Source organism: Stegodyphus dumicola, chromosome X1, assembly GCF_044657685.1.
Source record: "Stegodyphus dumicola isolate Sdum_Otavi_A_Nest chromosome X1, ASM4465768v1".
NCBI classification, from domain to species: domain Eukaryota; kingdom Metazoa; phylum Arthropoda; class Arachnida; order Araneae; family Eresidae; genus Stegodyphus; species Stegodyphus dumicola.
Window position 1 is genome coordinate 126588154 of NC_140780.1, and position 14568 is coordinate 126602721.

At 32.8% G+C, this 14568-nt stretch overlaps 1 protein-coding gene across 2 annotated transcripts in view; it reads left to right on the plus strand.

Annotated features, from left to right (window-relative positions):
- The window catches only part of LOC118198023 (aminopeptidase N-like), a 62906-nt gene that overhangs the window by 30735 nt on the left and 17603 nt on the right, over positions 1–14568 (plus strand). For both annotated transcript variants that reach the window (XM_085808387.1, XM_035369613.2), the window contains exons 16-19: positions 1604–1686; positions 3044–3157; positions 10521–10688; positions 12438–12581. In XM_085808387.1, the coding sequence (XP_085664513.1) occupies positions 1604–1686; positions 3044–3157; positions 10521–10688; positions 12438–12581 (509 nt within the window). The remainder of the gene's footprint in view (positions 1–1603; positions 1687–3043; positions 3158–10520; positions 10689–12437; positions 12582–14568) is intronic.

Sequence of the window (14568 nt, forward strand, 5' to 3'; positions counted from 1 at the left end):
GATGAAATGATGCTAAACGTATAAACTGTTAGTGCATGACTGTTTAAAGAAAACTGATTAGAAGCACGTATTTAAGTAGCGCAGTTCGTTCCTTTTTGCGTATATTCATGTCAGAGTGTTTCTTGCAAATTAATTGTCTTTCATCGATATTTATTACTTCAGTTATTAACGTCGATATTCTAATAACAATGTTTCCGTGGTTTATTGGTGATCAGTAGCTCGATGAAAGATAACTAAGAAGCTTAAATATTTGATTATGGAATGTAGTAAGTTAAGAATAAATAGCGGAGACAATTTTTGCCACAATGAAGGCAAACGTTTGCTGTAAATTATCCTATTAATAAAAATGCTTATTATATGCTAATATAGTATCCGAAAAGAGCTCCGTACCCATATATGCAAAAGTCGGTGATACATGAGCATTTAGTAATTTTTCGTGCGCATCTATGAAGTTATGTTGCCCCCCCCCGTCCATACACACTGGTAGTTACATTTTCCCTTTGATACTGACTGATTCACCTGGGTCAACACCGCCTCATAACTGTTTAGGTGTTGCCAGGTTCAAATCCCGGCGAAAAGGCTGGATCCTAAGAGAAACAGGCTAATTTTATCAGTAATCCTAATTTTATCAATAAATTAGTATCAGTAATCCCTGCATATGCCTGTAAAATTGTAGGATAACCAGTATTAGCAGTCTTAGGAAATCCTCCACGAAAGCATTTCTTCCTTTAAATAAATAGACCTTGCGTGCGTTACTTTAAATAATTAACCTTAATCCTCTGATACTCTATAAAATTCTGTTGAAGATATAGCGTGTTAGCTATGTATTCCATAAACTATATGTGTTATATATGCCTTATACGTATATGAGATATCAAATGTATTGGAAACACGTTTGCCCAAACCATACGTTTCATAATAAATTATGTCCTATGTATTTATCAATTCTTAAAGTATATATTTATTCCCCTACTTAATATTAATAAAGAATTAATTATTAATTGTTTAATAATTTATATACCTTTTAACTATCAAACTGAAATTCCTTTTCCTCATAACACTGAAATCCGTGTTTTAAAAAATAGTATTTCAAAACAATTTTAAGAAATTTGTTCGTAGCCAGTTGTCTTACCTACGCAGTTTACGCAATTGGACTGAATAAATACTCTGACTATCAAGATTCTATCAATAAGATTAATTTAACGAGACTCTGTCTATGACACTAAACGTATAATTAAACTTCTTGCCTTTTAATCACTTCTCAGACCCGTTCTTGTTGCTTTATGTCACGAGAAAATTATTTTTGGAGTATACTATCTCATCTGTATTCATATGGACATTTCGCATAAACTTTCGGATCATTTAGCTTCAGAAAGGTTGGGGGCCTGAAAGAAGGGATTTCGCACCCGTAAGCGATCCACGTGTTTTTTTGAAGTTCGTCAACCTTTTTATTATTTAACCTTGGTTTAGAAGGACATTTGTCCGTGTTCTAAACAACTCTTTTGAATGACTGAGATTGTCTTAGTTAGCAACATTTCTATTTCTTTTATTGAATTTTATTTCACTGTATGGAGAATTATCTCACTTTTGGAATTTTTAACAGGTGTATGTTTTGACCCTTATGACGCCTTTGTATAAGAGCTTAGGATGGACTAAAGACGATGTAGATGAAACTCTTCTGGATAAGTAAGATTATAAAAATTGATTAGAATTTATAGCTTCGCAATTTTTGCCATTATGCGTTAATTCATGTCACTAACATTGGTCCCAAATCATGTTTTCATACAGCAAAAGTTTTTTGCTACGTAAAATAATTACGATTACTTCTTCTTTACTGTGCATAAAAATTTGCTTGAAATTTAAACGAATTTTAACTTTCGTTCAGGTGTTATGTCATTCCGCTGTAGTATTTTACATATATGCTTTTAAAGTTAAAAAGAGCTGTAACTCCTTTACGTACACAGTCGAATCTGAATTTAGCGAATCTTTTAGAACTGATGATAAAATTCTTTAAATTATTTACTAACTTGGGAGATAATAAAGTAGATATATAAATAAGTGGTTACCCTTAGAAAGAAGACCTAAAAGAGTGAATGAAAGCTATTATGTGCAGAAAGTATAGTCAAATGATTTCCTTCTCAAAATTCGTTTTTAGTTTTCTGTAAAGCGTTAAATATTTGTTGTTCTGTTTCATGCTTAACTGAAGATTTTCATGTAGACTCCAGACCAGAAAGAATATCCTTTTAACCTCATTTATTGTATCTTTTCTTAAATGTCAATCATTGGATTCCGTGCTTATTTATCACCAGATTCTATTCCGCAGTTCGAAGAAGCAATATCGATAGATACATATCAGAAAATATTAGACCTGTTAAATTTCAGTCTGAATTTTAGTATCCTCTTTCCAGTTCCACTTGATAGCAGATAAATAGCATTTGAACCTTATGAAAAAATCGTGGTTTTTAAAGTAATTATTGATGAATTTTCTGCCAATTTTATCCCATTAAGAACATTGCTTTTAAAGAGAATCAAGAAAGTTTTAAATTAAAAGACAAGAATTATATTTTTTAAATGTTCAATATTTTCGGTCCAATAATTTTCTAAACTTCGCTTTAAGTGGTAGACTCACTACTATATTCTGCAAGTTCTACTGGCTGCACGAAAATTTGGTAAGGGTAAAACAAAAACTCACATTTCTAACATCTTAATTTATTAGACAAAGAGGACACTGCATAGTGAAAGGGATAACTCCATCTTGCGTACGAACAGGATTCATAAGTAATTTAAAGGCTAGGTTTTTCTTCCCTTTCAGAAATTTAAAAAAAAATGCAAATTTTTAAAACTGCATTCGCTAAATTATGAGTCTTTAAATTTAGATTCGTTAAATCGGGATTCGACTGTATCTCTATGTATGTATATTGTGTATACGGTAATTTGAAGTTCTCTCGTCAATTTCTAGTGTTTAATTATTGCTTGAAATATTTTTGAAAGTCCTCTGAATGTAATAATTAGGAAAGTACTAATCATTTTATACCACTGAAAGGTTTCTGCGAAAAAATATTTTGAAGTGGAGCTGCAGCTATGGTAATGAAGATTGCGTCGAAAGAGTTCAAGCCTTATTCTCTGAATGGATCAAAGAGCCGCCAGGAAATGTTACGTAAGAACTAATTTCTGATTTTAAATTTGTGTTTCATAGATTATAGAAAGACTGTTATGAATGTTCTTACCGAATTAAGAACACATAGGGTTTAAAATAAGCACTGCAGCAAAATATTACAGTGGTCAAATAAATAAATAAGTTGAACGTTTGCTTATAGATCTGATTGATATTAAATGTTTAAAAAGGAAATACAGACGTTATGTCCATGAAATTCTGTAAAAATAAAATATATAATGACAAAATGCGAAAATCATCCTGTCTTTTAAAGTTGTTTGGCATTATGGTTTTCATAAAAGCAAAATAACTCAATAGTGCTAGTTTTGTGTATTTCTAACAAGTAAATGCATCAAAATATTAATCAATAGTTTTCGATTTCAACTTTCAAAATCACAATTATTTTGGCTTTAGTGTTATTGGAACTTATATTTGATTTTGATGGATATTCAAATTTCATGAAAAATCCGGAGACTTAAATTATTAAAAATCTCTCACAGAAAACCGTTTAGGGACGAATATTGAGCTTCTTCTGGACTATGCAAATAGCGCGATACAAGGATTTGCCTGTAGTTTGCACTTTTATAGGCAATGCGATTAATTGTTTTGAGTCTTAAAGCATTCTCTTTATGTTACACCATTTTCAAAATAGGTTACTTTAAGATAATCTAAATTTAAGAGTAGCTAATTTGTTGTTAGTTTCTTTAATCGACTGTTGTAATATAATCGATTAGGGGAAAGAAAACAAAGGCTGTTACTGTGGGGCTGTTTGTTAATTTCATTATGTCAAAGCATATGAGGGCTATTGCAAGGAAGGGATGCTTCCTTGGAGTTTTCTAAGAGAAACTGGATCATATTTACATTACACATGACATTCATGTTATTATATTAGGAGCTATAAACCATGACTCCCTCACATGTTTCATGGAGAAAACTACGAAAATGTCCATGTAGCCAGTCTAACCTGAGTCAAACTACCAGTGGGTGAATGGACATTCAGCCGCTAGTAGACGCTTGTTGATGGCTTTATAGCTAATGATATTCCCAAGATGCCATACCAACACTTTAGTCGAATGTATTCATTAGACGATTCTTAAATCTAATATATTTCGAAACCTAATCGTACAAAATATTAGTAACAATTATAAAAGTAACATACTTTGTAAAGTACCTCTACTGATTATTCATGTTTCCTGTACCACTATAAAAACTAGTTTATGATATCTATCTACACGAATTGTGTAAAGGCCGTCAACCCTGCAGGGAAGATCGACCTAGCGGAGAGTCATCTTTAAGACAGGTTTTTAGTTTTTGCCAGGAGCAGACAATCCTTGCGATAATGCTTTAAAGACGCAAAACTGGCCTTAAACTGGAAATGATAGACACCATTTTGAGGTTCTATCTTATTTTAATGCTGGCTTGCTTCGTCTATTACTACTAGCACTACTAATGGAAATGATCATACATAAATGTTACTGAAAACTCAAAATATCGCGCTAGTAATAGCTATAAGGATCTGAGATATGAATATTAGATGGTTTTCGGTCGTTATCTTTACTATTTTATCTGTTACTATAAACCGGCATTTCGAAATGTCTATCCAAAGTTTAATCTAGTGCCATGAGAATGAGGTTTTTAATTATGATCTCAAATACAACTTATTTAAATGTAAATGAATATTATAAAAACTCAAATTAAGCTGAAGCAAAAGTGCAATATATAAAGGATTTCTTTGCATATGAAAATTCCTCCAAAACTGCAATTTACATAGCAAATTTTAATGTTGAAACCAGCATTATTAGGCAAACTGCTCTAATCGAAAATGAATGTATAGATCCTACATTTAGACGAGAAATATGATTAAAAATGATGGTTTCACGAAAAATTCCGATTATATTAATCCGTTATATTTTCCTATTACATTAATCAAAACGAAATCAACAAGGCTGAATGAATTAGAAACAACAAGTTTGAAATTAATTATGCAGACTTTGAAACTCTCTCTATCTCATTTTTCTGTTTCATCAATCAAGAAGTCTGATTAAATTTTGAAACCTTAATCGAATAAAATTGACCTCTGTCCCCTTTAATGTGGTCTTCTGCTGCATATAGGCATCGAGCTCAATGCTTCAATCACGACAAGAAGTCTTCTAGGAAGTCTTTAAATCGAAGTGTACTGTAGCATCCTCAGTAATTCGCTATGAATGCGCTGTACTGGGTAAATGCGTGAGATTCGCTGTGTTCCTGAGACGATAATATAGACCTCAGAATGGAGAATCTCATATTCCTATAGGCTCACTAGCGGCCAAGCAATAAGAAAGCTTCACATTGATAGTCCAACCCAGTTTCAAATTCTAGCGAACGGGCTAGCTGCGTAGGAGTTTCTGTTGTTCTCCTCAAGTGCAAAGTGAATACCAGCCAATTTCGCCTAAAAAGTTCTTCACGAAGGCTCTCTCCTATCAAGAAAATAACTCTCGCATGTTTGGCCAAAATTTAATCATCCTAATTCTAATCCCATGTTTCCCAAGATCAAAGATGCCAAAGAAAGCTAGGAGCATAGCGATGAAAAATGTTGAAAATTATTGAATCTATTGTACAAGTCTTTACACGTGCATAGGTGAAAACTGCTTGCTTCAATTCGGCAAAATACCATCACCCTGAAGAGGTAGCAATTTCTAGCCGCCGTGTAACTCGCTATGAGACCAAGTTTGTCAAATTTAGCACCTGATGCATTTTCATTTCAAAATTGGAATACAAAATGAAAAGACACTCTTTTGACTCCACAAGGGACATACATGCAGAATCGAAAAAACTGCTTGACCACATTTCAATTAAAACATTTTCTCAGAGCATTCCAGTAATTGCGTAATGCGTGGCGAATAAACGCAGAAAGATGCTACTTTGAAGGCATTGAAGACTGGGTTTGATTCAAGCAAGTTTTCAAAATTTTAGTTGGCCCTTTGTTTTTCTTTTTAATCAACTTATTGTAATAATAATGCCTTATTTAACAAATATTCATCCAATGAAGACTTTGCTCCTTTTCCGACACGAATTTTGCAATATTTTCTCATTACCAGAAATTTAAAAAAAATGATTAAATAAATGAGAAGATTTGAAATGAATTATCTTTAGTAAAGACAATTCATTCATTGTAGCTTTGCTTACTAAGAAACTCATTTTCAGTAGAAATTATGCAGTTGTACTTTAATTACCGCAAACAGTTTTTAAGTTAATCTGAGCTTTGGTGCATGTTCCCCGCGCAGGCTTAGTATTTACCTAGTGAAGTTATCGAGGTAACAAATGCTAATAAATGCAATTAAAGGAGGATTAAATGAAAAATCATTCAAGATCATTTTTAAAATACTTATAAAAGTTGATAGGTGATAAAAAAACGTATGTAATTGAGAGTTTTATAAGTGATATTCTAAAGTATGCGAAAGAAACAATAGTGTATCAAAACAGTGTTATTGCACATTTATACCTGATGATACGGTCAACTTTTCATTTACCTGCTAAGGGTTTAGTTTCAGTTTTGAACCTAATTTTTTTTTATTAAAAATTTGGTATTTATCAACATTTTCTATATTTTTCCTAGTTTAATTTATAAAACAAATTGAAAAATAATCTAAATTTAAATAAATGTATATGTTTTTCAATTTTGGAAAGGAGTCGGGGGAAAATGATCGTCTAGCAATGTCGAAAGGCGTGGATGGGGGCAAAAAAGGTTGAAAAACATTGCTATAAATGGTTTTAAAAGAAATAATTTTCCTTATAAAGATTTATATTTATATTTGCTTTATAATTATTCACAAAAAGAAATTTTCTTTCAGGCTCATAAATTTTAACGTATGCATAACTTTTGTATTATCGCGATTAAACTAAATAAATAATATTCCTTCTGAAAGCGTAGTAAAGATTTCTGAAAAATACAGAGGATTATCTGTCTTGCGGCAGAGACGCCATCGTGGATGTCTTTTTAAAGAAAACTTACAGGTCACACAGAAAAACTATGAACATTCCCAAGCAGCCAGTCCTTTCGTCGAGTTTTGAAACCCGGTCGAATTACTAGCGTTCAGCGATAATTTAGTCCTTACATATGATGATTATACATTTTTTCGTGTTTCGAAATTTAACATCTGTGCTTTGTTTAATTAAAACTGGCTGTAGTAATTAGACGCAACTTAAGCTGAGATGTTACTTATATTTAATCTTCTTTTCTTAATTAAGTTGTTAAATAAAACTAGGTAATTCGATAAAAAGTAGTGAGTCGAAGTGAGAATTTTACTGATTTTCGGAATTTTTAATAGTAACTAAAATTTAAAATTTATTCTCAAATTAGCATATGGAAAACTGTCCCATTTGCATTTCTTAATTGAAGTTAAAACTTTTACTACGCTTCATTCACCATTTCAGCTTTTATGTAGAGATTGATATCATTATTTTATATGCAAAATCCATAGCCTCAAGCATTTATTTACAAACTGGTTCGATTGGTGTGTTTTTCATTGTGTGCAAGCTTTCAATTTCGCGAAGGATATGCGAGATTTGCAGTTACGTTGAAGAGACATTAGGTATTTTTTGGAAACAAACAATATGAAAAATTAGCAATGCCTTTGTTTGGAATCGAGAGATCTGAAAAATAATCAGATATTAAATCAAATGTTACGCGTAATTTGCGAAGGGTTAGCTACAGTGCCTATAAACATTGTTTTGATGACTCAAATAAACGTTCAAAAATTGTATAGATTCGTCTGGCAATTATTTTGATGGAGAAAAATGTATTTGAAGACTAGTAATATTTTCCTAATTTATAAGAATTTGTCCGGTTACTTTGGTTACTTTTTATATCATAATTATTAGTTTCATACAAAAATATTTCTAATAAAGGTCAATGAATTTTGGCGTAATCACTTATTACAGAATTTGCGGGAAAAACACACGCATATAAGTATTGTCCAGATACACTGCTAGTCTACGCTTTCAGAATATGATGACTTCTGACATTATAAATGTGAGGCTGATAAACGGAACAGGTTCAACTGCTGCTGAAGTAAGTTATGCTGCAGTAATTCCCCCCCCCCCCGAAAATATTACCTAGCGTTTTTTTCCTAGAGCTATTATCCTCCGCCCTACACTGTTCAAAGGAATGTTGCTGTGGTTGTAGTTGAGGTAGTGAAAGGTTGTCCACGTCCTCAAAGCAATAGATAACCGCTGATAATGTATGCAACTTAAAAAGTCAAAAGAATGTTCTCATCTGTTGATAGGTGTATGAAGCTGATTATGATGCATATTTCCGTCAAGGTCCTTTACTAGTTCCTAAAGTTAAAAAAAAAAAAAAAAAATTAATTCATTTTTCTCTATTTTGCATATTTTATAAACTTAAAAGAGCTTGCTTTTGGTTATGTGTAAAGACGCTGAACTAAATTCTTAAAAGTTATTCTCTCTCTCTTTTTTTTTTTTTTTTTTAGATAAATGTATCAAAAATTTTTCAAGGCTGAGGATTAGAATGCAAAAAGTAAATTTTTATTTGACGTATTTTTCTTAAATAACCTACGTAAGTTTATCGGGACAATTTTTAGGCAACATGACAAAAAAATAACCTATTCTGTAACATTTTTTTTTTAAGGGTTCCCTTTCTTGAGGGAAATTGAGATAATTTCTGTCATGAAATTTTGAAAAACAGAATTCTTAATATATAATTAGCAAAAATTGCATAATATAATAAAAAAGAATTAAAAATTACTTCTTTTACTAATTACGTGCTTCGTCCTTAGGCACTACACGGAAAGTAAGGGACACCCCGTGGAGGTTTTTTTAGGGAAACTGGCTCGCATCCACGTTACACGGGGGGGGGAACCACGAAAACGTCCATGTTCAGCGTCCATTACCAGTATTCAGCGGCTTTTACCACTCGGCCGCTGGTGGGCCAATTGAAAATTACTTGTGTTAAAGATATTCGGCTATGTTATACGATTGTTACTTAATACTGTGTTTTCCTTTTGAATGATCTGCGAGTACATTGTAACTACGAGCGTTTTGACAATCTAAATGACTGTGAGAAATAAGCAAGTAATACGAAGACAAATAAATTACCATTCTGCAACAGAGTACGTAATATATGACGTTAGAAGCGTCGTTTGTGAGCTTCGCTATTTATGTAAGCATTTTAATTTAATTATGAATTAGGTGCATAATCAAGTAGGTATAATACTAAAATGATAAACATAAAGAAAGGACGTACATTATTTTTAATTTTCTCATCTTCTTGAAGTATATGCAGTTTACTTCTATAAGCTGGAAAATCTATAAATCTTCCACGTCGAGACTGACAGCAGACTTAAAATTGTCAGTTTAACAGGAACGATAAAATACAGATTAAAAATCTTCTGACGCAAGATTGGCAACAGCAGAGAAAGCTGAAAATTTACCAAGCCGCATGATTGATTAATGCTAAAGTAACTTTATGTAACATAACGAGTATAATAGGACGAAGCAAGTGGAAAGACTCGACTATAGAGTTTTTTCTGACGTCAAAGTGTCTTTTCAAATGGATTACTCTCTTTTCAAAATTAATCGTTAAATTTATTTGAAAAAAATTTTCCCAATTATTATTTGAACTACTATAATTAAAGTATTCATTAAGAATTACTTCCAGCTTTCTACCTAAGTCAATAAAGCTTGTTAACAGCCTCCCTCTTCCCACATCGTAATTAAGACACTACTAGAAGCTGACTCTTGTTACATACCTTTGTAAACCGAGACGATAAGAACCTAGGTTTCAGTCGAAGGTAAAACTCTGCAAATACATCCAACTAAAAATTTAATATGAGTAGGTGGAGCCATCGACTAACGTTACACTTTCCTGAGATAAATATCTCTCTTAAACTAGAAGGTATGTAAGTGGTGCACCTAGAAGCATAAAACAATTAATTATGAAACCGTCAATTATTTTAAGTTATTAATCAACTGTTAACATATTTGCATCACATGCGGCAACCTTTTTGATTGTAGACATATTTTCACTCATTTTCACTGCAGTAGCAGCTAAATATTTTGTAAGTCTGATAGTATTAAATTTATATTAGTTAACAAAGAGAAATTCTGACGGAATATTAATATTAAACCATAAATTTCCTTTTACATTTGTGGGCAAATTAGGTATTCTGATAACTTTTGTTTCAGAATCTACTTTTTGATTCAACAGCATTTTGTCCAATAACCAATCTTTTATTTAATTTTTGCTTAAAATATTTCAAGAAATTTTAGATTTTTTTTTGTAACAGGGAAAGTTGGGATATTTTTGTTTGGTAATGTAAAACATTAAGTTTAATTAAATGTTTTGATTAATCTTTATGTATAATTTTAGGATCCATCCTGATGATAGAGAAGTTGTTTTGTGTACTGGAATCGCCAGAGGTAAAACTCAAGATTGGCAGGTGATGTGGGAGCGATATTTGAAAGAGAACTTTAAAGGAGAGAAGAATGTTTTATTGAAAGCCTTAGCTTGTTCAAGAGAAACTAGATTACTGAGAAGGTATTATATTTAAGTTTAAAAATTTGTAGTATTGTTTTAGTTGATTATGGCAAAGCACACTAGTGCTATCTACCTAAGGGGAGGACCTTCCAAGGAAAACTGTTTGGAGACACGTTACACATTGGGGAAACTACCCCCCCCCAAAAAAAAAGTGCAGTCAGCCCAGAATCGAACCCAGGTTAGAACTACTAGTGTTGAGCGATTTTACCGCTCAGCTGCTGGTGGGCAAAATTTGTAGCATGAATACAGCTTAAAATAAGCGAAAGGACAGGTTTAGGTCTTTAGAAATGCTGTGCAGATATATTTAATAAAATAAAAAATTTTGAATAACGTTGGTGTTTTAAAAGACGTAGTTACGTAATTAATTTTAGAGAACCATTGATTTAAAAAAATAGTATAAGTAGTAATTTATCATTAAAATTTAAAACATTGACCGCTTAACTGTATCGAAGTTTCATTTTCAATGCAAACATTGCTAAGATGTTAAAATGTTTCGTTGAAGAAAAAATGATGGTACAAAAATACTGTTTTTTATATGCAGTATATATCTCCCACAAACAATAAAAACAGTAACATTAAAAATAAGACTTTTTTAAAATAAGCTTTTTTTATGCACATTTGTGCCCACCTGGTTAAAAGTTAGTTTGAATATTATTGGGACTTCGTCACCTTAAGTCAAATGCTCCGAATTTCTAAAGCGAGAAAGCTTTTGACTTCGATGATGCCAAGCACCATATAAAGTACAGACAAAGTGTTTTCTTTAGACAATGAATGTTTTATTTAGGTAGCAGGATTTATAAGAAATACATTTGATGGTTAAACTTATCTAAAGTAGTGAAAAATCCTTCAGTTCGTAAGCTTTAATCATGCAACAAGTATATGGGTAGAAAGTATTTTGCGTCGTATTAATTTAAGAAATGTGCTGCAGTGAACAAATTAAGAGAGTTTTTTGTGCTGCAGTTACTAAATTTATGGATACAGGCGTTTTCTCATACTCGTAGTCGTTACCAGCTGAATGATTATTGACTGGACTGGTAGATTTGAAAACAAGGTAGGTTCCCCCTCGCGGAAAAAAGTTCCACTTCTCTCTCATGACAAAGTATACGCTGAATTATTAAACAGCTCTTCATTACTGCGTTAAAATTCGGTGCAATAAGGGCTTTAAACGCTCTTTTCAGAGTGGTTCATATTGTCGTCGATGGCTAAAAACAATTCTGATAGCTTCTGACTGCGGATAATAATCACTAAATTTTATTCTCATAAATTGAAAGGTTGTATGTTTAAAACATAGCGCATTAAATCTCTATTTACAGAAGTGTACCCACTGTTGAATGACAGTTAAATTTGTTTTAATTTTCAAAGTAATTATTTGGGACATAATACTGCATTTAACATTTACAAGACACGTACTTTTCGAGAGGTGGTTGCACATACGATCATTACATTAGATGACAATAATTGTGATTGTGATTAGATTTACAATCGTGATGTCGGCTTATTTAGAAGCCAGAACTTTATATTAAATGATGATTTTATTTTTTAGCGCACGATTTGAATAACTTAACATAGCTTGAGATCTAAAGGATTCACTTCTTATGCGTAATGAACTGAAGGGCAGAAAAGTACATTTTTAATTAATATTTATTATATAAACTTGCTTTGATAAACTCTCTTTACTAGAAATATATCTCTTTACTAGAAACATATCTAATTTACTAGAAACCATTTATCTGTTTGCTTTTTGCCTAGGTTATTGAAATCGGCAATGAATACTTCTTCGGGTATACCACCAGAGGACAGTAGTGAAGTCTTCGTTTACGTGGCAGAAAATTTCGATGGCAGAGATATAGTATACGATTTCTTCAAGAATAATGCTGAAGAGATTGCATTTAGGTAAAATAGTAAAATATTAGCAGTGTTTTTTTTTAAGTTATAGTGTTCTCTAAATTATATTTCTGAGATTCTTTAAGTTATACGACCAGTAAAATTGGTTCTGTACGTAAAAAATAATTATGCATGCATGAATTTTCATTGCTTTCCTTAAATATGCAAATTATTCTTAAAACTGTGTTACAGTGTAACTGAAAATAAAAAATGTGAATTATTATGAGCTGGAAAAATCTCATTAGATTGAAATAATTGGAAGCATTGCGAGTGGATGAAACTGATTTTTCGGAACTTTCTAAATTAAGGAATATACAAAAGTCATGCCTTTTCACTACTTTGCATGCTGATGTAGCGCTTGTACCAACTGCGTCTTGTACGGTTTAAAACAGAGCGACTTACGCAAACACGCAGTTTTTAAAAAAGCCTAAATTTATGCTTGCTTAACCCTTTCCGGCGCAGTGTGTTCGGTGTGAACACACCAAAACTATTCCCTCTTTAGACGCTGAAAATAATCGATAAATATCACGAAAACTACACTAATAGTTACTTTTAATCTCTTTTATGAATAATAGATGGCAGCACCACACAAGCAAATCATTAACGTTGAGATGTATTCTGTTTTTAAAGACACCGATTTTTCAAAGAAATGTTTCTGATTTTTCTTTTTTTTAATATAAAGAATATCAATGAAAAAATCTTTATATAATTTTGTTGTTCGTATGCTAATCTGCCTATTCTGAATTACTTTTAATTTTTATCTTTGAAATATTGCGTATAGTGAAGCCTTCAGTGTATGGTGAGTTCGGACTGAACACACTGTACTGATAGCGCCTGTCACGTAGGAGTGAGTCACAGAATCTGGTCTCGAGCTTCAAACACGGGGGAGGCTGAGAGCGCAGATTTATTTATATTTGTCTTTATTCTTTTCTGTTTTTGGTTTTGAAGACCCCGGTGCTTTGTTTTCACTTAGCTATTTGATTTTCAGCGAGAGTAGACCCTTTTTTTCTATTCAATAATTAATTGTAAATATTATAGCATTTTAATTATTTTTCTTATAAATTTTAAAATTGTGTAAATGGCTCGGAGAGGCCTCAGCATTGCCGAAGCAATGAGAGTTTTCTTTTTCTTCCCGTTTTTTTGGGGGGTGTAGAGTAGCAGGCCTCCCCGTGATGCACCCTGGGTTATGCTAAATCTGCTACAGAGATCAGATTCTACTGTTTTTAAATCATAGACAAAGTATTTTACTGTAATACGTGCTTCACGTCAATGCTCACCTATCGCAGCTCGTGCGGCTCAGTGTGTTCGCTTCGGACACACCCACGAAATGGAAACGGTTTGTGCAATCTTTGTAAAATTATACCTGCATACTCCCCTAGGCCTAAAAGACTGCCTACAAATTTTTTTGGTAAAATTCCAACTTTAAAGAGTAGCGTGCCGGAAAGGGTTAAGCCACTGACTACGTTGAAACGCCTTAGATACGCTTCAGTGTTGTTGTCAGGCATTCGAGGCTGACTTGAGCTTTTGTCTATACAAGTATTTTCCCCACAAAATCTCAGTGCCGCATGGTTATATTATTCAAACTTCCAAACGGAGCATACAAAACAACTTCTGTTACTGAAACGCCATTTTGGAAACCGGCCTTGTAGCAGAGCATGAAACAAACTGTTGTTGTTGTGATTTATCTCATTTGTCTGACAGTAACATCAGAACAAGCCCACGAAATTCATCGTGGCAAGGGGCGCAAGATTACGACTGTCGTTTGCAAGAGCCTTGAGCATCATACAGGTGACAATACTCAGCCTCGGTCCCCAATTTTGATGGAGAGCACCTCACGGGGGGAACAGGTTCGAGGGTCTCCCATCTCTCTTCCCCTAACATCAAGCTCTCTAGAGGATTTTCGGTTCGCCGCATATTTAGAGTGGCCCCATGCCGCACAGACATTATACATTTACAAACATCCATGCCTTCTCCAGACCCGGGCCTTTCGGCACTG